The sequence below is a fragment of the Lagopus muta genome, chromosome 10, assembly GCF_023343835.1.
Source record: "Lagopus muta isolate bLagMut1 chromosome 10, bLagMut1 primary, whole genome shotgun sequence".
NCBI classification, from domain to species: Eukaryota; Metazoa; Chordata; class Aves; order Galliformes; family Phasianidae; genus Lagopus; species Lagopus muta.
In genome coordinates this window covers 3,081,688-3,105,446 of record NC_064442.1, presented here as the reverse complement: position 1 = coordinate 3,105,446, position 23,759 = coordinate 3,081,688, and the positions used below count along the sequence as shown (strand labels likewise).

At 43.6% G+C, this 23,759-nt stretch overlaps 1 protein-coding gene and 1 long non-coding RNA gene across 7 annotated transcripts in view; one reads left to right on the top strand and one right to left on the bottom strand.

Annotated features, from left to right (window-relative positions):
* Positions 1 to 1,370: 1,370 nt before the first annotated feature.
* On the top strand, positions 1,371 to 3,439 carry LOC125698429 (uncharacterized). The gene is made up of 3 exons (XR_007379188.1): positions 1,371 to 1,652; positions 1,785 to 1,919; positions 2,045 to 3,439. It is a non-coding gene; the product is annotated as an uncharacterized LOC125698429 (long non-coding RNA).
* Positions 3,440 to 9,543: 6,104 nt separating this feature from the next.
* CERS3 (ceramide synthase 3) overlaps positions 9,544 to 23,759 on the bottom strand; it is a 47,330-nt gene continuing 33,114 nt past the window's right edge. For 5 of the 6 annotated variants that reach the window (XM_048956726.1, XM_048956727.1, XM_048956729.1 and 2 more), the window contains one exon: positions 9,544 to 10,162. In XM_048956726.1, coding sequence (XP_048812683.1) covers positions 10,031 to 10,162 — 132 coding nt within the window. In that variant the 3' untranslated portion in view covers positions 9,544 to 10,030. Of the gene's footprint in view, positions 10,163 to 12,879; positions 13,003 to 23,759 lie in introns of all 6 variants that reach the window. The other variant, XR_007379187.1, reaches the window with a different exon arrangement.

Here is a 23,759-nt window from a genome sequence, read left to right as displayed (position 1 = left end):
CCTATTTATATATATTTATATATATATTTATATATATATATAATTGCTTTCACCTGTGCTCCTCTGGCTGACTCATGGCTCGCCTCAGGTGATCAATCAGAGGTTCAGGCCGTGACTCAGTAGTTCCCATACACTTGCAAAGTCATACAGTGAATCAAGAAAAAAATCAAGATCCTTCTCTGACACCAGATCCTCTGCCAGCAGAGCTGACAGTTGACTTCAACTTGATAGCAAGTATTTGTTCACAAAGGCAAACATATTTGGAAGTACTGTAGGGCAATAGCAGCTAGACTCCTACAGGGATTGAGAGGAGATGTGCTTTGGTCAACCTGGCGGCAATTAGGAGTCCTAGCGCCATCTGTGAGCTGCGATGGAAAAAACCTCAAGCAGCTGCGTACCAGCACGTGGCAAACCTCCATGGGCAGCACGTACTGAGCAGGCAACCTTGACACTTCAGTCCCTGCCGGGACAAAGTGAAACCCAGCTATCTCCAGCTCTGACAGAGAAGCCTGGGGAGGAGATGGGGTCGGGTGGGAACCAGGGAGGCTGCCATCTCTGATCTACAGCGTTTGAGCACAACCACGCGCTGAGAGATCCTGGGAAAATGCTTCATTCCCATCAAAACAAATCAGCTCCCAGCTCTCTATGCAGCTATAGCTGAGCACAGCCTAACCAGAAGGTTGTGTTGAAAAGGATTAAAGACGATTGTTTATCCCAACAGATCCCATTTTCCTGCTGACAGTTGAGGCAAGTGTGGCTGCACGCAGGCCGTTTGCTTGGCTCAGTGGGTCATTTCAGGCAGGGCTCAGCACAGCTGTGGAGCCATAGGTTCTTCATCACACCTGCTATTGAGCCCTAGCCCAAAATTTCCTCCTAGCAACGGAGGAAAACTTCTACAATAGTGGTAAAGGAAGAGATACAGACCCTGAGTTGTACTCTGATAACAGTGCTTGGGGGATGACTCCTACAGCTCTTAGATTTTGGTCTGACTTGTCTTTTCTTTCTGCTCTGTATTTAATGAAAAGCACAATTTCAGTTCAGCATTTGACACTGCTTAGTCACTACTTCAACCCGGGGTGACAAACTCCTTATTTACTTTAAACAAGTCTGGGACCAGCTTCCTACAGGCAGCACTTTTCAGCAACACTTCCTGACAGTGCACTGTGGTGGTTCTGGAGGTGTTTTAAGGTACTGTTCTTGGACCACAAAACTGAACGTTCAGTCCATGGTTCTGTACAGCATATCTGTCAGTGATACAGCTCTCATTCACTCAGCAGCCTGTCACATACCTTGTCTTTTCCAGCACACAGGCAGCAGCCAGGCAGCTTGTCCTTCTGCCCTGGTAAAAGTTGGTGGTAGGTCTTCTTACAGAAAGCCATTTCAAGGCATTCACAAATCCTTGACTTGCTCTGACTATGAGATTTAAGGGATACAATTCATCACAGCTCCTCAGTTTCCATCTGCTTTTGTTTGAAAGGTGCCATGCCATGCCCAAACCCTTGTACCCTTAAACTTTTGCTTTATTTTTAGCAAAGAAGATCCTTTATATACTTGAGGTGGACCATCTGTCTCCTGAGAGGGGATGTCAGAATAACCCTCATGACCAGGGAGCTTTATCAGCCTTATTTGCATTGCAGGCATTAAAGATCCAGGTGAGCCTGGGGCTTCATTCGTAGGCAGCTGCAAGCTCTGTGTCTTGACAAATTACAAGTTTAAATAAACAGTACAAAAAAGTACAAGCAGCAAAGCGGAGATGATTAAAGATCCTTCCTTCCTATTTCCAGGTACAGCTCTGCTGCTAGAGAAGTCGGCAGGGTGGCTCTGCACATCAGCTCAAAGCTGTACTGGTGACAGCCGCTTATACGCCAGTCCTCAGGCACCGGCTCACCAGCCCTCCATACCGGCCCCAAACGCTGTCGGTAAGTTTTGTAGCGGTCGCTCACTAGCGATGTGCCGGGCACGTGTGAGACTGACCGAGTAGGAACTGCCAGCTGCAAGCAACATTTTTGCACCCCAGTCTTTAACAAAATCTCCGTGGTTTCAGGGGCAAAAAGACGGACAAAAAAGCTCAGCGGGAGCCCCGTCTGAGCAGGGAGCAGCGTCCTGCTATTGCCACCTCGTGGGCCCTTGCAGCAATAACCAGGTAACCCAACACGTGTTTCTTCAGTGTTGCTTTCTCATCCCTATTGCAGCCTGCGGAGACCAGCAGTGCTGCTCTGGGTTTTTTGAAGGAAGCTGTGAACCACGAAGAAGACCTGAGACATACTTACATCCTGTACCTGAGGTGTTTTCCTGCTGCTCCCTGTACTGTCTGTCATAGACTGGAGACCAGCGGTGGTATTTGCTGTGCATTTCACACTAGTGCCTGTGGTTCTATCATGCAACAACAGAGAGGAGCACTCATTCCCACAGCAGGCAGCAAAAGGTGTAAAATGAAGAAACCAGAGTCCAGTAACTGGAGATGAACCAGGGGATCACTGCCACAGCCTCCTGGCCTTGATGTGTGGCTGCTGAGGCCCAACCTCTGCTGAATCCCTCCATGGACCCTCACTTGCTTACTAGGACCCTTCTAAGGACTGTTTGAACAAGAAAGACATCTGCCCAGGTTTCCCAAATCCTGCTGCCTTCTACATCAGAACTCATCAGCGAAACCCCGACTGCTTAGGGAAAAGAAGTTATCCTGGCTGCAGAGACTTTGTTGAGAGTCAAAGACTTTTTTTTTTCCTCCAGCTTTGTTATTCCTTTGCTTTGTGATTATTAGTAATGTCGGTTCTGTGTTTTAACTGCTGCTGTGCTGCCCCAGCCCTTTTTCTTCATCTTCTCTGTCTTTGCTCCCTTTTCTCCTCTGGCTCAGCAGCCCTCTCGCTCACTCACACAAGCACAAGGTGATTATGATAACCACAGCTCATCATTTGCCTCTTCCTGGAAAACTGGGCCTCAGATTGCAGGCTTTAGCATCAGCAACTCAGCCTTTGTGAGATTTTGAACACTGCGGTAGGACAGGAGGCAGATTGCTTGCTGAAAGTGAAGCTCCTGGTTGAATGGAAGGGCACTGCTTTTGCAGGGTACATTTCAAGATGTACGTGCCTGGTTTGGGCAGAGGCAAAGGCAGAGCCGTATTCAGGTGAGCATCATGCAGACAGGAGGTTTTGCTTCCTGGAGACAGTTTTACCCTGGGCTACAAAAGGGGAGACACTGAGTTGTGCCCTGCTCCTGGCAGAACGCAGCTCTTGCTGTATGGCAGTGCCATGCTGCCGTTATCCTTTCATCCAGTCCCAAGAAGTCTGGATCCTTTTCTCATCTGCTTCACAGGGAAAGGCCCCTGTAAACTTCAGTGGGAATTTAGTAATCTATTTCACTGCTCAATTTTAACTTATTTTTAAACCAGGTTCTTTTGTGTTAGAAATATGGACTTTCCACTGCCTGAAACAACTGTGGGAGCTGCCACCCCAGCTCAAAGCACAGTAATATTCTATGGCTACAGGGATGTATTTCTTGTGCTTCAAAGTCAATGCGAGTAGGGTTTATCCTTGTTATTGCACTTAATGTTTCTGACTTTGAAATGATTATGGGGTCTCCTCTGAATGCTTTATGGGGTAACAAAACTCCAGAAGAACAGGATTATTTCCAGCTGCGTAAATAGAAGATATTTTCATAAATCTTCAGACCATTGGAGTATCAACAACATTATCCTACACGGATTGTTATGACTTTGTATTTGCAGAATCATATGTTGAAGCTTAGACCTGTGCCTTCAACCTTATCTTCTGCTGAACTAGAGACTTGAAGTAATCCTACAGAGGATGCTTCAACTAAACAAACTCTCTGAGCCCTGCTGGAAGCCCTCTTTAGTCAGCCATGGTGAAGATCACGTTACTTTGATCCCCTCCATTTCCTTGACTGGGAATCCTGTTCTCTGAGAAGGGATTAATGTCAGGGCTTTTACCTTTCTTCTGTCACTTACGATCTGAAAGTGTGGATGACAGGATGGAAAGTGAGATTGTTGTTCTTCCTTCAGGAGCCCTACTTTTTGGTCAATGATTTCCCCTCTCCCCTGTTATATCCCAGCACTTTGTGAAGCTTTCCCTTGTGTGATGAACCAAATAGCTTACACCTCAGCAGACGTGCTGCTTTGGCTTTACACTGCTTCTGCCACAAGTTTGGAGCAGAGATGTGGCGTGGAAAAACCTCTGCTGGCCAGGTTAAGCAGCCACGCACGTAACCAAAACCTGCAAGTTGCAAGCAGGATGGAACACAAGATGGGCAATGGGCATCCAAAGAAATGCTCCAAGTTCCTCACCCAAGGTATGCCTAAATCCTGCAGCACAAAGCAGCTGGTTGTTGCACGTGTGAGCAACAAGAACATCTGAGCTGTAACTTCATGGTAACACCCTTCCTCCTTCAAAATGTGTTTCAGAACACAAACCTGCCTCTGCTTTATAGCAAAATGGGAGAATGATTTCCTTGGGCTGCTGGCTTCATAATCACCTCTCAAGTTTTTGGCACTGGCTGCTCTCAGAAATGGGTGACAACTGCTCTGGCCATGTTTGGGAATTTCTGTAAAGCAGAAGCAACATCGGGCAGAAACATGGAGACAGAGTGAGAAAATGTTCTCCACTACAGAGCCGGAGAAAGCAGCCTTTAAATGAATTTTTCATTCCTACTGTAAGAGAAGTTTACGTGACGAGTTGTCAAACCCTCTGCTGACATTTCTTCTCCTTCTTCAGAAGGAAAGATCACCTCCCTTGCCAAGGTGCTGGTCAGTCACGTGCCACTTTGCTGTGATACACACTGCTTACTCTCTGTCCTCTAAAGCATGGGCAATAGGTAAGTTTTGTTATTTTCATACACAGAAATCACTCTCTCAGTGGAAATACAGATGTCCCATCTGTCAAATCAGAGGTGTTTACCTTCTGACTGCTAGGTCCTCACCTTGGGCAGCCAAATCTCAAACCCTACAGGCAAGAAACAAAAGCTTGGCTCATATAGCAGAGATAGAGCAGGAGGGAGCCTATAAAACTTACTGGAAAATGAGAACAGACATTTTCAGTGATTTTGAACACGACCAATGAAATCAGCTCAGAGATGCATTCTTGGCTCCTTTGCTGTTCTATGTTGAAAGGCTCCCCAGCTCTTGGGCAGCTATCAGCCATCAAACCACCTCTCTTTGGCTGTTTTACAACCAGGCTGTGCTCTTATCCTCAGCATGGACCTTCATTTCTGCCTGCTGATTATCTGTTGTTCTTCTAGCCCACAGCTGAGGGAAGTGCCTGTGGAGATGGTGTTTTTCTTTCTAAATCAGCAAGATTTTTTTATTATTATTATTATTCTCCACAGTTTGCAAGCTGCTTGTAGCCAAAACTCACAGATCTCTGCTTGATTTGATTTCTATCTACTTTGTTCTTACTCATAAGCTTAAAAAAAAAAATAATAATAATAATAATAATAAATCCAAAGTATTCTGCCACAGTTCATTATCTGGGCTGAAACACCTTCCCTTATGTTTGTCTGCAAAGAGAGGCACGGGAAGAGATGGCAAGTCAGACCCTCTGATCTCTCCAACTAGGGAGACAGAAATGGCAAGAACAAGAAATATGGAACAGCTCTTCAGCTGGCACTAATTATCACAGCTCCCTGCTTTCAGCAGAGCTTTTCTGCTTTTTTCAGGTTAAGATCCATGCCTGAGTTATCTGAAGTGTGCTTCCGACCAGGCTTTTGGGCAGCAGTCCCACTGCAGTCTAACTTAGTCTAACTGAATTTTGTTTTGGGATTCCTGTCAGTGCTTTCTCTGTGCTTGTTTGCTATGCAGATTTACCAAGCTGCTCTGGATTTGATTTACAGATCTCCCTTGCTCCACAGAGCTCATTTTGTCAATTAGTATCATTCAGTATAGTTACCTTTTTTGTCTTTAATGTCACTGAATTTGGGTTATATGGGTGCAGTCTAACTGCACCTCAAACTGTGTACGAACATAGGGAGCAAAAAAGATTCTGGTCATGTCTGCATTTATCTCTGTATTTCTCAAATGCACATAAATTCAAAATCGGTCCTACTGTGCACAATAACAAGAAAATGAGGAACGATGTAAAAATGCTGGCATTATAGAGTAGCTCCTGCTGCACACAAGATCACTGTCAAGTTGAAGCATAAATCTTGAACGATAAAAACGATGACGTAGCCATCAGATTTGCTTCCTCTCCATTTATGAATTGTCCCAAAAAAGAATTCTCCAATTTACCTGTAATTAAAACATCACTTAGCAAATGCCTCTATCTGTGCCATAACACACTTTGCCCAGTTTGCCCTGTGGGAAGGAAGCCTGACTTGCTGTACATCCTGCAAACTTGCTCTTAATCTCTGACCTGCCAGGTCAGAAAGCTCATGTAACAGTCACTGTTATCCCTTAAGAGGTGGGTGGATTGTCCAGCTGCTTGCCAGGCCTGCTCAGGAGCAAGATTCTTCCTACAAAAGTGGTTTGAAAGCCTTTCCCAGCCTATGGAAAAAACTTGAGAGAAAAGGGAAATCCTAACTGGGTGCTGACAAGAATGCTAGGAGGGAACAGAAAGCAGAGAGGACACTGCAAAGCAGGGACAGCAAGGAAATCCCCAGACAGATACCTGCTTTAACAAAAGGGTTTTATTTGTAGTGTGCAGCCTAAGTGACTGGGCAAATTCAGTGACATTAAAGACAAAAAAGGTAACTATACTGAATGATACTAATTGACAAAATGAGCTCTGTGGAGCAAGGGAGATCTGTAAATCAAATCCAGAGCAGCTTGGTAAATCTGCATAGCAAACAAGCACAGAGAAAGCACTGACAGGAATCCCAAAACAAAATTCAGAGGAATTAAATGGAGCAGAGGTGTTTCTGCTAATGCTGATGGGCTACAACTTCATGTTCTAGTTTACAATTCTATCATAAATATTTTGCATGGGCAAAGAGACACTGCAAACTCAAATGCCCAGTGTGAAGCATTAAGGCAGGCCTCACTTTGTGAAATGCTCAGGACGATGTGTGACTCTGCCATCTCCTGTTGCTGTGCATTACCTCCCACCGTTTCGCGCTGGCTTATTGAGGCAGTAATATTTCCAAAGGATGTGAAGGGCACTGAACAGATTGAAAATCTCAAAGCATCGAGGCATTCATTTCTTTAGTCGATTAGTGGGAACTATTTTCCATTATCTCAGCTTCTTGTTTCTGAGTTTCTATCAGCAAACAGCAGAAAATTACACCTGTGTAATTTCAGGAACAACCAGTGTGATGTCAGCACAGCACACAGCGTCCTGTCCCACGGCCACAGGCTGCTCCCGTTTCTGTATTTATCTGCAGCACCTGGTGCTTTGTGCCAACAACTCGGTTGGCCAGGAGATGAACGCCCCGATGGAATTCCATGGCCTTCCTACTTCCTGTACCCCTGGATGCAACGCCATGGAGTTTCTTGGTTGTTTACTGCACTCATAATCTTTGCCTTCCGGACATTCTTTGCTTTCATATTCTTCCGTACTCACTCAAAACATGCCTCAACGTTTTAAGTTTAAAGGTATTTATCTGCCTTTTACTCTCCCTGTAAGACCCTAATTTCAAGTAGGTTTAAAACAAATGTAATTACGTTGCCTGTCTGCAATCCAAAATTTTATCTAGGCTAAACTCCAGCAGAGCTAATTGGCTTCAGTGGGAGACTTGTCTGAGTAAGAAGGGCAAGATTTGGCCTCGAAGAAACTATAAATCCTGGTTTAAAATTCAGTAGTTGTACAGAGGCTCGCTCCTGTGACAGCACCATTCTTCGTGTTTCCTTCCCTGAATTCCTTTCCTATTCATAGTAGGAAAGCTTTCTGGCATCAAAATCAAATGATAATATCCTGGCCACCTCCCAAAATCCCGTTGTGTCTTGTGGAAAGCATCGTTGTCTCCGCTGCTTTGAACGGGAGTGTAAATCCTCCAAGACATTGGATTTCTACCCTTTTTTTTTTAGGAAAGGCCATTTCTTTTCATGTATGCCATAAACAGGTCCCGATAAGCAGCTGTGACCCTGCCAAATTTACCGGTTGCTTTAGATGATGTAATAAGTACTTAAGCTTCCAATAAATCCACACTGCAGCATTTAAGGTATTCTCTACAGCTGTGTAAGGAAACACGATGCTGTGCAACAACTACTGAGGGAATTTTGCCTGCTCCACATGAGCAGCTCTACTTATCTACAAGTGCTGCACAGCTTCCTTCCCACTACTGCCCATCTCCAGTCCTTCTCAGAAGCTGTGGCCATACTCCTTTCTTGGTGTAATTGCCTTTGTGGTAAACACAAAGATTTGGGGAGTACATTGTCCAAAATGTAAGTAAAAACTTAAACACAGCCTAGTTCAGCACCTCAAGAGATATTTCCAACTGCACGCCCCTCTAACAAAGCAGTCCCATAGTTTTTTTGCAACTGTTCAGAAAAAAACCTTTTTTCTTTGTATCTGAGATCCCAAATGTTTCCAATTCTTACAAATGCTTCAGTTGCTGAATTATATCCCCATTTTCTCAAGATCTCCTTGGCAAAGAAGTCGCTCATATTGTGCTTCCTGTAGGTCACCAAGTGCCTGCTGAGCAGCCTTAAGGGGAAAGGAGCCTTTCCAAACCGAAGGCTCTGCACTGGGGATGTTTTAGCTGTGGTCTCCCCAGTCTCACAAGCTACTGGATTTCTTCCACCAGACGGTCTCAGCTACTGTAGAATCAAGAGCTCTTCTCACCTTTAAAACTTGTGACAAATCAATTAGCATCCAGTAAGCCAAATGCATCAGGTACCACTGTTCAAGGGAACACGGGTCTCCTTGTAAAGCCCCGGCTCTAAAAACTCTGCACTAGCACTAGAACAAAAGTGCAAACTGATGAAGTGTGTGTGGTAAGGGGAACCGAGACGCCATGCTCTGTTCTTACACTTCTCACAGACTCACGATGCTCTCAGCCACCTGCCACGCTTGGCTCCAGCTGATGCAATTCACTATTTTCCAAAAGGGCAGAGATGGACAGATTCTGAAATCAGATGAATACACTGCACTGATGATGTGACATTCCTCGCTCGGCCCACACTCTCCCAGTGACCAGATACATGCAGTGAATGCACAGCAGCCACAAAACAGACTTGCTCCAAGGCAGTCATCCGACGTCACTGTGAGACAAACTTACACAAAACAGGACAGAATAATCCTTAATCTTCTGGGCTGTAAATGTGTTGAGATCTCGGGTGTTCAGCCACGCTGCGAGCAAATAAGAAGTACAAAAGAACCTGTGAGAAGAACCAATTTTCATTCACTGCACCTTCTGTTCTAACATTCAGGATGGCTGTGATGAAAGACATTTATGAAACCTGGAGCTCAGGGGAGAACTGCTGTGTGATTTTCTTCACCGGTACGTTTCAAAACATCTCTTCATACGGTATTTGAACTACATACAGCAGGCTCTAGAGATAAACCATGCTTCTACAGTAAAGCAAACTCTCTGGAAGCAAATTGCTTGAATTCCTCCACATTAGCTTCCATCAAGATCAAAACAAGATCAAACTCGTAAAAAATAGCCACTTTAATGAGATTTTAAACTGAAAAGTAAAGATACAACGTTAGCCAACCTACACCGCTGTCATTTTTCCCTGCATCGAGTAACTCTGTCTCCTGATGCAGTTCACACTAGGTACCTCCCATGAAGCACCTATGAATGAAACTGCTTGATGAAATTGACGATCAGACTGAAAAACAGTTAAAATCAATGGGACACTAAACGATCTGACACTTCCACCTTGTAGAGCACTGTGAGAGTGGAGCAGTCTGTGTCCAAGCACCTTTCCAAATGCTAAGCAATGATTCAGAAAGTGGGTCATTAACACATTTTGTCATCTTATGCAATTTTCCCCTCCCCGTTTACTGGGCTTTTTTCCAGGCCCAGTAGCCAACAATAAATCAATCAGTGTCTCCTAAGCGTGTTGACTTAGGTTTTATCCCATAAGTTGGGTTAAAAACAGAGTAGAAATCGCTGCAGGAGGTGAGGCACGAGGGGGCTAGTGGTGACTGCTGGTAAGGAGATGTTTGCCTGAGCCACAGCCATTCTTATTGCCGTTCTTTGTGGACTCCTCTTCATTATCCGTTACAGAATCTTCTTCCTCTTCATCACTCCGGTCATCTTTCAAGTCCTATGGAGAAGAAAGCACCATGAGCATATTCTGTAATTGCAGTATTTACTGTCAGATAAGCTGCCAGATTGCTATTAGTGCAATCAAAAGGCCTGTGAGTGCCACACAAGCAAGTTACTTCTTACAATCAGAACTGTGTGTCTGATCTTTACGAAGACTTTGCAAAAGCAGTCAGTTAGCTTCATTAGTCAGGAGCTGCCATTTGTAATTGCAAGATGAAGAGATGGTGCAGAGGAGTTTCAGAAAACGGAACATTCTGCCTTCTTGGAAATTTCCCTCATCCTCTGAAGACAAAACTCCTCAATTTCTTCAGAAAATAATGCGTGAGAGGAAACAGATGAAAGGGAGTTCTCAATACGAGCCTAGCAAAATTGGCCCCCCAGGCCACCTCCCAAGAAGATGGATGTGATGCTGGAGGACAGGCCAGCTAACACCAATTTAATCTCACAGAACCTAAAGTTCCTCAGACAAAATTACCTCTGTTGGCCTGGCCCAGCCATTTGACCTCTTCCTGCTTGTTTTTGCTTTCCCTTGTAAAGCATTACTAGTAATCCCTGGGTGCTGTGGGATTAATTAACGATCGTGAAGTGTGGGAAAGATGAAAAGGGTATTGTATAAAAGCTAATCATGATGAATGGTCTCACTCAGACACAGTAGTTCAGAGGCTGCCTGCTTCTGACAGGTGTAAACTAAACAGTGACTGGCTGTGCGAGCATCTCCTGGTATTAACGTCACTCAGAGAGACTTACTGACCCTAAAATGCTGTATATATCACACCAGTGTTTGTAAAGGGAAAGCCATGTCTCTACACAGCTTTGGGTACACCTATACATCTTCGCCGTATCATCCTGCTAAGGGAATTGCCAGGGAGGAGGGGATGGTTGTTTCGTTAGCAGGGATGAAAGGGGGGCCAGAGGCAGCCCGTCCTTGAGCAAAGTAATTCTGTGCAATTTGCATGGTACATAACATATCCCATTCCTCTCTTTTATTTCTCATTTTCTGCTATATCATAAGACCTTACAATACGTTCAGGACTTTGGTCCAAACAATCAAGGCTTTGGCATTTAAAACAAACTCCCTGAACCAAGCTCACAAGAGCACTGCCTGCCTCACGGAAGGAGTGATAACTGCACTGCTGCCTCCAGGTAAAGATGCTCGAAGTCAAATAAATGCTTCCTTCTGTCCATGCGGGTGACCGAGAGCAGGAACAAAGCAGGCACTTATGAAATCTCCCCTAACTCCCACAGTTTCCTATGTTTAGCAGCCACCACCAGTGGCTTCTTTCTGTGACTTGACTCACGTCTCTTAGATTCAGTGCAGCGTTTGAACACACACAACACTCCAGGAGAAAAAAGACACACAGAACACACTGCTCCTTTTGCTGGCTTTGAGTTTAGCAGCTGATAGACTCACACAAAGCCCTCTAGTTCTTGAATTGGAAGAGATGGGTAATCACAGTCTTCCCCTCCCCAGCATCTCACGATTTAATAGATGACTTCTCATTTAAAGTCAGGAGTTTCCTGCAGCCGAGGATCAGACCCTAACCCCTCACACTGTGGCTCACACTCTAAGCATGAACACCAGGGTATCCAGCACGTTCATGGAAATTCCAAACTCTAACAGACAGCTATTGGTGGTGCCAACATTCACATACTGAGGACTGCAGATCCTGTGGTGCCTTTTTTTCATGCACAGGTATTCAGCCTGCAGTGCTGTCTGGTGAAGGATGATCCAAGGCTTTTCTTCATCACAGAGGAAGCTGCCTCTAGAGCCACATGCTGGATGCGCCAGGTACGTCAGCTCTTGCACAGACAACCTGCAGGCTGCCTGTACAGCTACACTGCAGACCACTCCTTTCTGGACAAATTTATTTTCCTTGCCATCCATCCGGATCTCAACCTCACACAGGCTCAGACTGCATGCTCTTCCTGCTCCTGGAGTGGCGAGATGCAGAAAAGAGAAAGCAGTGCTGCCCTTCTATCTGCTCCCTGAATGAACCAGCAGCTTCACTTAGCCTGCTGGTCTGGAGGTCTTTCTCCTCACCAAATTCATACAGAAAAAATAAACGACAGCTCAGTAATAACTCACCCCATTGCAATCTCATAACCCTTCATATATTACATTTCTAGTAAAACATATAGGACTAGAAAGAAAACTAAAGCTCCAACTGTCTCATCAGAAACTATAAACCTCCTGGAGCTTTTCTTTTTCCTTTTCCATAACAGCATACAAAGGGTATCAAAACAAACAAATCTTATTGTAAGTACTGTAAAATAAACTTGGCATGCCATCAGTTAGAGAAAAGGAAAGACAGCCTTTCTCACACAAACAATTTATGAGGTTCTGCCTCTTTCAGATCACCTCTGTTACTCCTGCTGGTTATGTGTTTTGTATTTACAGTTAAAGACAAATGCCTGGGGTGGGGGAAGTTACTTTTTTGCCATCAGAAACATTTCAGTAAAAAGTGCAAAGCAAAGCAAAGCACACAGCAATGCAGCATCTGCTGGACTCCCCACAAGTATTCTCATCTCCTTGAACATTCTCCAGCTGCAGCAGAAAACACACAGGATGACAAGGGGAGGAGTGCTTTTGTGCTCAGTGCAAGTGGACTTGGAGTCCATAATGTTCTTGAAATCATAGCTCATTTGGAGCACCTTGCTGTGGCCCGCAGAAGTTGATGGAACTCAAGAATGTGCTTAACTGGCAATCTGCTTTACCTTGAGTGGTAGCTGATATGACACTGACTCCTGTCTTCTATAGGAATGACCTGGTATTTCCAGCATGGAAGTGGAAGCTCAGGTAGGATTTACTTTCCAGGTTTAATACCATCAGCGTGGTTGCTATCATAAAAGGCACAATGTGTAATAATTAAAAACATGTAAACATCACCATCCAGCACACTGGAAATCCTTGCATTTGAGACGATCTCTTATTTTGAAGAAGCAGGAATTGAATTTCTTTGTCATCTGAGACAATCATTATGGAGCAAGTTTGTTTTTATCAGGGCAAGAGTTCTGAATCCTAATACAGATCGAGAATAAAAGCTTCTAAATAGAATCTACGTTTTGTTTCCTTCAGTCACAACCCTGCTTCCTCACCTGGCCCCTCTGAAACCTGCTTTAGAAGAGTCTGGCTGTTTTTGTTTAGCTTGTTTAAGCAAGGGGAATGCAACAGAAGTCATGGCAGAGCAGAACTTGACATTTCTGTAGTTTCATCTGTAACTGCAAGGCCTGACGTTGCTGTGTATGCTACTGTGTAGCACAGCATTATAAGCATATTAAGACACCAAAAATAAAGTTTGTGCCCCGACCTTCTAAGAATGAAGAAATATGTAGCATTTCTAGGATTGGGCCTTGCTTTAATACTAAGATGTTTTCTCTGACATTCTCACATCATAAGTTAGCGCTGTGTTTTCCAGCACAACACTGTGCTGCCTGTCCCTGAGCAACAACAGATGAATGTATTACCAGAAACACAAGAACTGGAAAACTGTAAATGCAACTGAGGCCATCAGTAATACTCAGTGCTTTGGTTTAATGGCACCAGCTGAATTTATTACACTTTAAGTGGTTTGAGGTAACAAACAAAATGGATGTGCATATTTTATGTTCTGGATGACTAACCAATTTAATCTTTCTAAACGGATGAATGGTTTCAAGGTTTATGAGAAGCAACACTAATGCTATAAAGTCTGCAAGAGAGCCATTTGTAGTGAAGCCAAAGCTGCAAACTTTTATAATCTTTTTCCTTTTGTTTAACCCTTCCACCTGCTGCTCAGTCTGCCTCTTTTAGTTAAATGAACCGTACGTGCTAAGGTAGTTTTGGCTTCTTGCATTTCACTTCTGCTACAATGTGCATCATTCAAGCCATTAGCACTGCATCTTATTACACAAACAGGAAGGGATCTTCTAAGAGGATTCACCAAGGAAAAAGGCTTGAAATCAAGCTAGAGGTAAACTTAAAAGGCTATTTCCCAGCCTCTTGTAGGCAGAACAGCATTGGTCGAATCTCAATCTAAGCTAGCTTTGCAAGAGTGTCTCTCAATAAAGCATTCAGAAATCACTTCCCTCTGACAAGCTTTGGTGCTGATCTCTTTCTACTACAGCTGCTAAGAATGCCAGGAGAAAGACACAGCAGTGCTGGAAGGCAGACAGCATTGCAGCTTCGTGCTCCCACGTGCTGCTGCTAACATCTGGTCCTGAAGCTCACTGGGCAGACACCATCCTTCTCTCCTGCTCTGCCTCACTGAGGCACCCAGCACCTCCATCCACAGGCATGATGAGATACGCAGCCATGGCTTTAGATCTGCTACTCAGTAGTTAAAGTGAAAAGTGTTAAGAGCAGAGGGAAAAAAAAACGTGCCAAACAGTATAAAAAAAAACAGGCAAAAAATATATTGTAGCTACATGGATTGATCCTACAAACAGTGAGGAAGGCTTAGCAACATGCCTTCTACGTTCTCAGAAGGGACGGGGCACTTAGTAGTAAATGCACTGTTAGCTCCATGCAGGGTAGTACAGCCCATCAAGTGGAGATCTCAACGTGTCAGCAGTTCCTAAAAGGACACACTCCAAAACAGACAGATCCACTGAAGCATCGCGGAGAAGAATCTGGTAACCTTGCACGCTTTTGCAGCACATTCAGATCCGAGCAGAGGAGGTTTCTGCAAGGAAGTTCAGCTACTACATTTTTTTCATCCAGCTTTCAACCTGGCCTCTCCCTGACAAAGGCACGTACTTTTTGGAGGCATTTGCAATAGCTTAATTTGGCATTATGAAGGCAAAGTCTCTGCTTTACAAATTCAAGGTGTAGGCTTGGGCGTATCATGGGGGGAATGTCTGTTCGTCTCCTTGTTCATCTGAACAGAAGAAAAGGACGATAAGAAGGCTTGCTGTGCCATACATCACACACCACTGGGCAGGGACATGCCTTCAGCCTGAACTGGCTACAGCTAAAGCCATCAGGAATCCCTCAGTAACTTCTGACAAACTCCGTGAACGACATCAATCTCAGCACTGTAATACCTGCCACCAAAAGTCCACTCAGAGTGAAAACCCCTGCAGTACATGCGTACCTGGACAGAAACATTATTGAAAATACTAATAAATAAATAACTGGCAGTGACTAAATCCTGAGCCTTTTACTCAATCATTTGCTTCTTGATGCAGAACTTGGCATGGAGGAATCCTGCCAGGTACATTGGTGTCCTCATTTTTTTCTGATTGTGTTAAAAAATAAAAAAAGACATGCATTGACTCTAGAAACCCTCTGACTCCCATTAACACCTAAAACAGTCATAATCCACGAGCAGTTACACTATTACGAGTGGTATTTCTTAGTACAATTGGCAGACTTAAATCCTAGATTTCTATACCTTCAAAATGCCACAACGTTTCAACGTGTCCAGTAAATCTTGATTACAGCTTTTATTCCTAACGTTATCAGCACGTTCCAATGTTCAATGGCTCCACAGAAGATCCTGTATGTGAGTAGCACGTAAATCACAACACAAATGCCAGCTTCTCCCCTACAGCTCCACCCAGCAGCCAGATCTCCCCAGGCCAACATACTGTGCAGAGGCAGAGACCGCCATGAGGTCCAACAGCTGCCTTGCCCTGAGCTCATCCACACTGCTGTAACTGCACCTGTTTGAGGGCACCACTTTTTCACTCCGCCAGCACAACCCCAGCTGCCATCCATCCCTTCTGCAGCTAACAGACCTCACCCTGTAATGCAGGCTGCCAGTCAGCTCGCTGCAAATTGGCCTTAAGAACAGCCCTGTACCTGAGATCAGTTGGATCGTATCCTTACACAGGCATATGCTAATGTGATTAAATGCTAATGTGATTAACGCGTGCCAGGACAGACATCTTTCCTCCTTTTATTGTTAAAATACAGATCACAGCAGACGGTTCTGATAAGCACCAAGCCCACAAGCAGCCCATTGGATCTCATGAACAGCAGGAATGGTCTCTCACAGAGGTGGTAGGGCTGCAGGAAATACATTTGGGCCTCTCAGGTTAAGGTAATTTACTTCCACACAGCTGACTGGATTTCTTCAGCCAGGTACTGCCATATAAAAAGCAATTCACAGCTGACCCTGGGATCATGGTGTTCTGATTCCTCTACTCTGCCCTGGTAAGACCTCATCTGGAGCACTGCGTCCAGTTCTGGGCTCCCCAGTACAAAAAAGACAGGGATCTCTTGGAAAGAGTCCAGCGGAGGGCCACGAAGATGGTGAAGGGCCTGGAGCATCTCTCCTATGAGGAAAGGCTGAGTGAACTGGGTCTGTTCAGCCTTGAGAAGAGGAGACTGAGAGGGGACCTGATCCAGGTCTATAAATATCTAAGGTGTGGGGGGCAGAATGGCGAGGCCGGACTCTTTTCAGTGGTGAGTGGAGACAGGACAAGGGGAAATGGCCAGAAACTGGAGCATAGGAAGTTCTGCACAAACATGCGCAAGAACTTCTTTACAGTGAGGTGACGGAGCACTGAACAGGCTGCCCAGGGAGGTGGTGGAGTCTCCTTCTCTGGAGATGTTCAAGACCTGCCTGGATGCCTACCTGTGCTACCTGGTGTAGGGAACCTGCTTTGGCAGGGGGTTGGACTCGATGATCTCTGGAGGTCCCTTCCAACCCCTACAATTCTGTGATTCTGTGATTCAGTAAAATTTAGATTTGTGAATTTTCAAATATTTATTTTTCTCCTTCAGTCAGTATTTCCCAATTCTCAAATGTATGCTTTGTTAAAATCAGGGTGCCCTAATTCTCATACTTCAGGAATGGTTTCATTTAAACATCTACAGCCACACTGCCTACATCTTGACTTTTCAACATAACCACAATAAATTCCACAGCACCTGCACACACGGGAGCAGCCTGCACTACGGAGATGAAAGCCATCAGCAAGGTCAGCAACCACTGGCTCAAATCAAAGAGATAATAAACAAGAGAGATAATAAAAAGTGAGTCCAAATAGATAGAAGGGAGCTACTTTCCTAACAAATAATACCATAAAGTTGATGAATCTCTAAGATCAACACATTTAATTTGACTTCAGCTGACATGACTTAATAAGCCTTTACTTTCCTGTGGAGTCTAAGCAATATATATTTGGATTCATGCAAACTGCTCTAAATTTCCAGCCTGGAAGACTTTCTTGGCAAATATATTTCCCTTTTCAGCTTATACACACCAGGCAACATAAATAATGCTGATCTTCAGAGGCACTGTTGGACTCTGCTTTCTGCAGTTAGGCGATGAAGATGCAGAGCCTCTCGATTAATTGCAGTGGACATCTCACAGGCCAAACTCATCTTACTGAATCTCTCTCTTTTTTGGAACTCTCACTCCCCAGGTTTTCCACTTTGAGTTTTCAGAAGGAACTCAAAGACGTGTGAAAAACAAATGAAACATTGCATTAATTTCACACGTACTGAAGAAAGCAGCCCCATAAAACAACACATTACTGTTAGAGAACATGCCCAGGATTTTGATGGAAGGAGTAAATTTAACTTGAAAAGTGTCACTTGCCTTGTCACTCAGCAAAGCACACCTGTGACTGGAGCTGTAACACCTCAGCTGATCAGAAGACACAAATCATTGCTTACAGTTAATCAGGTACTCTGTGGTTTCAATGAAGTCTGCTGGCTGTGTTACTGAAATCCACTAACTAAACCTTGCACTCAAGTGCATGCGACTTTACGATAATGTCAAAAGCCCAGGAGGTACTGAATGAGTCATAATGTCCCACTGCTTTTTGAATTATTCCAATTTTAAATCCACAGTTGGCAAAGAAACAAAGAACAATATAATAGGCATTTGATGCCGTTCTGTATAGTGAACTTCTTTTTACCCTAGCACAGAATTTGTATTAAGCCAAGGAGTTCAGCGTTCTGAACCTTTATCAGAACATGCACTTTTATTCCTTGCAAATGTTTCTTTGGCTACAGGACAGACGATCAGACACTCACACTGTTCTCACTTAGAGGTGTGATGCTGCACTTAGGATGAATGCTTTGAAACAACACAGCTGCTGAAAAGCATTCTTACAGAGCCTCACAGCACTACGAAGCTAACCTGAAGCTATGAAGAATGCTCCTCTCTCCTATCCAATGTGTCCATCAGGAGCTCATTTCTTTTTGCTGTGAGGTGTTCCAGTCCATGTGTGATGTACCTCAATGTTGGCCCCACACTTAAAAATTACTCATCTGATTTTCAAGTCACATACCTGATACAAAATGTCTTTTGCATTCACAGCAGCATGCATGATAGATAAAATCATTGCAGTACAATATTTCTAAGCACTCTAACGTTAAGTATGGATGCACAATTCTTCAAGCAGTACCTAATGAACAAAGTTCCTTACGTAGCATTAGAAGTCCTGAGATTTGTGTTTTTAAGTCACCAGGAGAAGGGCTTATTTCACAGGTGTTCAGCATCCTGACTGTTGGGTATTGCTCAGTGCACCATCCAGGACCACCCTGGTACCAACAAAAAGGGAAACAGATCTCTCCAGAGGAAGACCTGCTCCACCACCTTGCTGCCTGCAACACTGCACACAGTGAATTGCACCCTCTTTTCTTCCACATTTACAGTGGGACCCTTTAACTTGAGCAAGCATAGCTTTTACATGGCCAAAATTAGGCAGGACAAATCCCACCCTCGTATGCTTCAGATCCTCCTGCATCACCCCCTGATGAGAGCGGTACACTGACCAGGTTTGTTGGTGTATTTTCTGATGTGCATGCTGTGCCTGGTCAAAAGTCATTAACTGTTCAGGAGTCAAGACTGCTCCTTTTAAGATTTCCTGCCTTCTTTGCTACAAGGATTCTTAAGGATTATGGAGCACTTGCAGATCTGCCTAGGGAAACGTTTACTTTAAATCCAAGATACGGCAATTTTATTTCTGAATTGATATTAATCTATCATTAAGTAGCTTTATTTCAAGTGTACTTATAAAAATAAAAATTGATTCAGCAGATTGCAGTACTATACACCCCTCTGAGAAAGTCTGAGAATTATTCATCTAATAAGAAAGTCTCAATTCAAACCTCCCCAACATATATTAAAAATAGCAAATGAAAGCATGAAAAGCTCTGTAGAAGACCTAGGATTTGTTCTGTGAATTGATTTTTGGCAACTGGAAAAATAAATACATATGCACACTATTATATATATATAGTTTTAATATAGGAGCACTTATATAAAACTAGCAACAAATGGAAAGTTCATAAATATTCTCTAAAATTAAAAGATATGAGCAGTTAATAAGAGAAGCCAGAAAAGCTGACAGCAAATGCTCTTCTGTGAATGCTAAGGCAAATCCGTGAATTATAAAGCAGAAGTTTTACTGTTTGTCATTTATCTGAATTAGAAGCCTTCACAGGAAAAAAAAAAAAAGTGTCATTTAAGACACAGATTTACTACAAGTAGAGCTGTCTCGTGTCAGACAGACATGCAGAGAGGGCTGGTGGTGGTTGTTCAGCCAGATCCATTGCTGGTAAAAACTTACACAATCCCACAGACTTCAAGTAGAGCTGCTCATTTATACCAGCTGAGAACCTGGCCCCGTCTCAACACCGCAGACTTCTGTGCTTCTGCTGAGCTGGCCAGGGCAGGAAGCTTTGCTTTCAGCATTACATACAGTTTCGACTTTCTTAGAGGCAGTGGTCATCTGCATCTCCTACTGAAGTAAAACTCAGAGATTTGGAAACAATAAACTAGCTAAAAGATTTTTATACAGCACATTGGGTACCAGCACAGCCTTGTTCATGGCACAGCTGATAGAAACACAGGCAGCATCCACACACCTGATTTGATGAGATATGGCCAGAGGACCAAGTCTGCTCCTGCAGAGCCTTATTATGTGTGCACAGTGGAAGAGTACTCTGTCCTAACACTCCCGTCCCAATGTAGGTTTACAAGCCCATCAACTGTAATCAAATGCTTGGAAATTCTTTTCCTCAGTTTCTCATTACTTCATTCCTCCATAATGGTGTTAACAGTCCTTATAACAGTCCTTAACGTGCATTTTCTACACTTGATTTTTATGTAATATACAAATGAAAGGTGGCGTGGAATAAGAGCCATTCTAAACAGGGCCAGCTTAAAGAAAAATAAAATCCAAAGAACATGGTTGCTGTTTTGGAGTGCAAGTTGCACATTTCAGTCTAGAGTACAACAAGCCTCCCTGGAAGTCACTGTTCAGCTGCTGATCCCATTTCATAATCTGGAGTCAAAAGCAGAAACTTAACCAGCAATCTGCCTCCTAACTGACAGAGCCAAGGGAAGGCCAAGGGAGCAGCTGGTGCTCTTGGACCAGCTCGTGACAGCTGTGAAGAACCAGTGGGGTTTCCTCTTTCACTCCCTGCCGGCTTGCTTACTTTGACAACAAATGTTACTGAGTTCAGTCTTGATTTCAGTTCTCCAGCAAAGATAGGAGTCCAGAGCTCCCCTTTTTGCCTACCATCAGGAATACCAGCCAGCAAACATCCTACTCCTTTTGCTTTCTCCTGCCTGCCTCTCAGCCCTCCTCCCCAGACGAATTTGGCAGCATCAAATGAGACGTGTAGCCAGGCTTTGGGCTTAACTGGAATGCAGTAACAGAATGGGAAATACACAGATGAAACAAAGTCATAACAGGAAGCCATTTCCCTGTTCAAGGGCTTGAGCCTTCATGCTGCTGACCTGGCTGGCTAGCTCCCATCTCCAGGCTATTAAAAAACCTCACATCTCAAAAGCAGTAATTTGAATCAACTGGGAAGATTCCCAGATAGACTGATCTTCATCTGAGGGAAAGCTTCCATTTGTCCTGCTTAGATCCCCTCATAAGCCATCCTCATAAGAAAAACTGCTATAAACATTTATCCATAGAGAACCAAGAAATTCAATTTCTCCACAATCCATTTTCCTTTACAAGGGGGGAAAGGCAGCTCCTATTAATCCAGTTCCATCTAACTCGAGTCTATGCTAACCTTCACTAGGAGGACTCAAACTCTGACACCCAACAGGTACCAGCCCTTCCCAGTCTAGAAGGTAACCACAAAACCTCCCTGTAAGCTTTTCAGCAGCTTCTCAACCCCAAGCTGTCCATGAAATTGCAATTTACAAGATTATCATTATCCTCTCCAGTAAGTTACTGCTTTTAGGAGAACTGCTTGGAATAAGGCAAGAACATCTCTCTGGTCTGCTCTGTGAACACTCTGGCTGCCACAGGCATGGTATGGGCTTAAAAAAGTTCAGACAAAAAGGAACCAGAACAGAACTTGAGCGCCTATAGTTAAGGGAACGAAACCCTGCCCCCTGATAAACTCCTGTAGAATCACATTTTACTGAAATGAATGACTTCTTCCTGTGTTAATTCCCATTAAATTTCATTTTATATACGTATATATATATATTAAAAATGAGATGATGCCCTGAAAACAGTTTTCCACTGCTAAAAAAAAAAAAAAAAGCCACACAATCTGACTTCTTAGAACTGGGTCAAGCACAGTGCATGCCAAAACTCAATATACATTTCATTTCATACTTCATTTTCACATCCCAGTAATTGCACGGTGCACAAAAGGCTGCATACGATTAGGGTCACACTGTGACCTTTTGCAGATGAAGTTAGAAGTTGTGGTTTATGAGCTGGGAGCAGTCAGGCTGAGTTCACCCTCGGTGCCTCCCCTGCACACCAAAGAGCGCACAGCTCAAGCACATGAACGCTGGTTCCAATTTTATTTGCCACGAAAGAGATTTAAAATGTAACCTCTTCAAAGGCCATTCTACTTTCATGTTACATAGGGCTCTCTTCCCCCCATGGTTTTAAAAATAGGATTTCTGTTTAGGATGGAATATCACAGGTTATTGCACAGCTCTACAAGGTCTGCGCTGCCGCAGCTGTCAGAGCAGCACAGTGCTGGTGGCTAACAAAGGCAAACCCACAGATCTCAACCACTGCAGATCCACGGTCTAACTGTGAAGGATACAGCCCTGATTCCAAAGGTAACTAAGGAAAACAAAGCAAGTGCCATTTGGTGTTTAAAGTTGTTATACAGAAGTCTCAGCTTCCATGGAAAAATGTTTAAGGTCCTGCAAACAAAAGAACTGGAAAAATCATTGCTTTAAGTACATGTGCTGAGGGCCTATGTGTAATGAACATGAAAGCTGTCACCCGAATTCAGAACTCAAATTTCATGCTGTCAGGTCCCACACGGTTACGAAATGTATTTAAGATTCAAGTGAATTATTAAAAATAGAAGTTCTATTTGATCAAACACACAAACAGAGGAATAAACAATAAGAGATTCCTGGACAGGGCCCAGGGCAGGAAAGTTCTGCAGCAGCTGAGGTGAGGCTGAACAGCCTCAGCCTAAATGCAGTCATGTGGCCTCTGGGAACTGTAGAACTGAATTTGAAAACAAAGGGTTATAGCAAGTCTCTAAAGAGGTAAATTCACAACAAATAAGGCCAAATGCAACACAGGGCAGCACATGTGCAGGTGTAAAGAAGCATTACTCTTCAATATAGGCAGTGGGGCATGTTTTACAGGAGCAGTCTGCATCCCAAGGGATTCTCAGGCCTTGTCTGTGTATTTACAATTAGAACACATGAAGTATTTGAGTCCATGGACACCCTTTTAGGAATACAGCATTACTGGTATACATCATTTTGATGCAGAAAAGGAGTCCTGATTTCAGGAATCATGGCAAGGGCTGTGCTGGCACCCCGCTATCAGTGCATGAGAAAGAAGGAAAGAAAGTTAACTTGAACTGGCAGAATTATCTCAGTACAAGAACAGCCTTCAGACAGCACAAGATGCCAAAGTTAAAGAATGAGTGCTGGCAGCAGCAGCAGAACCACAACAAGTATTTCACAGCTCTTATGACAGCCCCAAAATAGTATTTTCTTATCATTTTCAGCTATCTTAGACTGCCATGCACCATTCTTCAAACATTAACACTCACCATTCCCTTGGGAAGTTGGACTGAGTAAGAAATGAATACACCATGGACAAGAATACGTCCAACCAAAAAGCCTTAAAAACCCTTTTTAATGATTGCAAATCAAAGGAATACTGAAGTTTTTCTTTGAGAAAGCAACAAGTCCATAAAAACCTGTTCTACAGCAGTGCAGGATCTCATGGGTCTTTTCTTCTTTAGAAAGAAGAACAAACCAAAGCTGAATTATTAAGAAGCTCTTTGCCTTAATTTAGGACAGTCTAACAACAATGAAAGAGTAAGAAAATACCTTGCTGGTAACACTGCAGTCTGTAAAAAGCCTACTGTTACCTTTTGCCATTGATGGACTTTGCATCAGCCCCGAAGCATCTGAGTCATGCAGACACCATGCCCACTTCCTACAACTTACACATATTTTCAAGATTTAAAACACCGTAGTCTCAAAACCTTAAACTCAATTTGTAATGGTTTTAACATATATTTTACGTCTTAATTTGCCATAATAATGTGGCTATAAGCTGCTGTCACTCGCTCCCTTTTTCTGACCTTGGAAATAAAACGTTTAATCTCCATGGGATTTTCCTGGCGAGATATTTTAAATCAGTGCACATGTACATACTTCTCTATATATGTTTTTTCAATTTTCCTA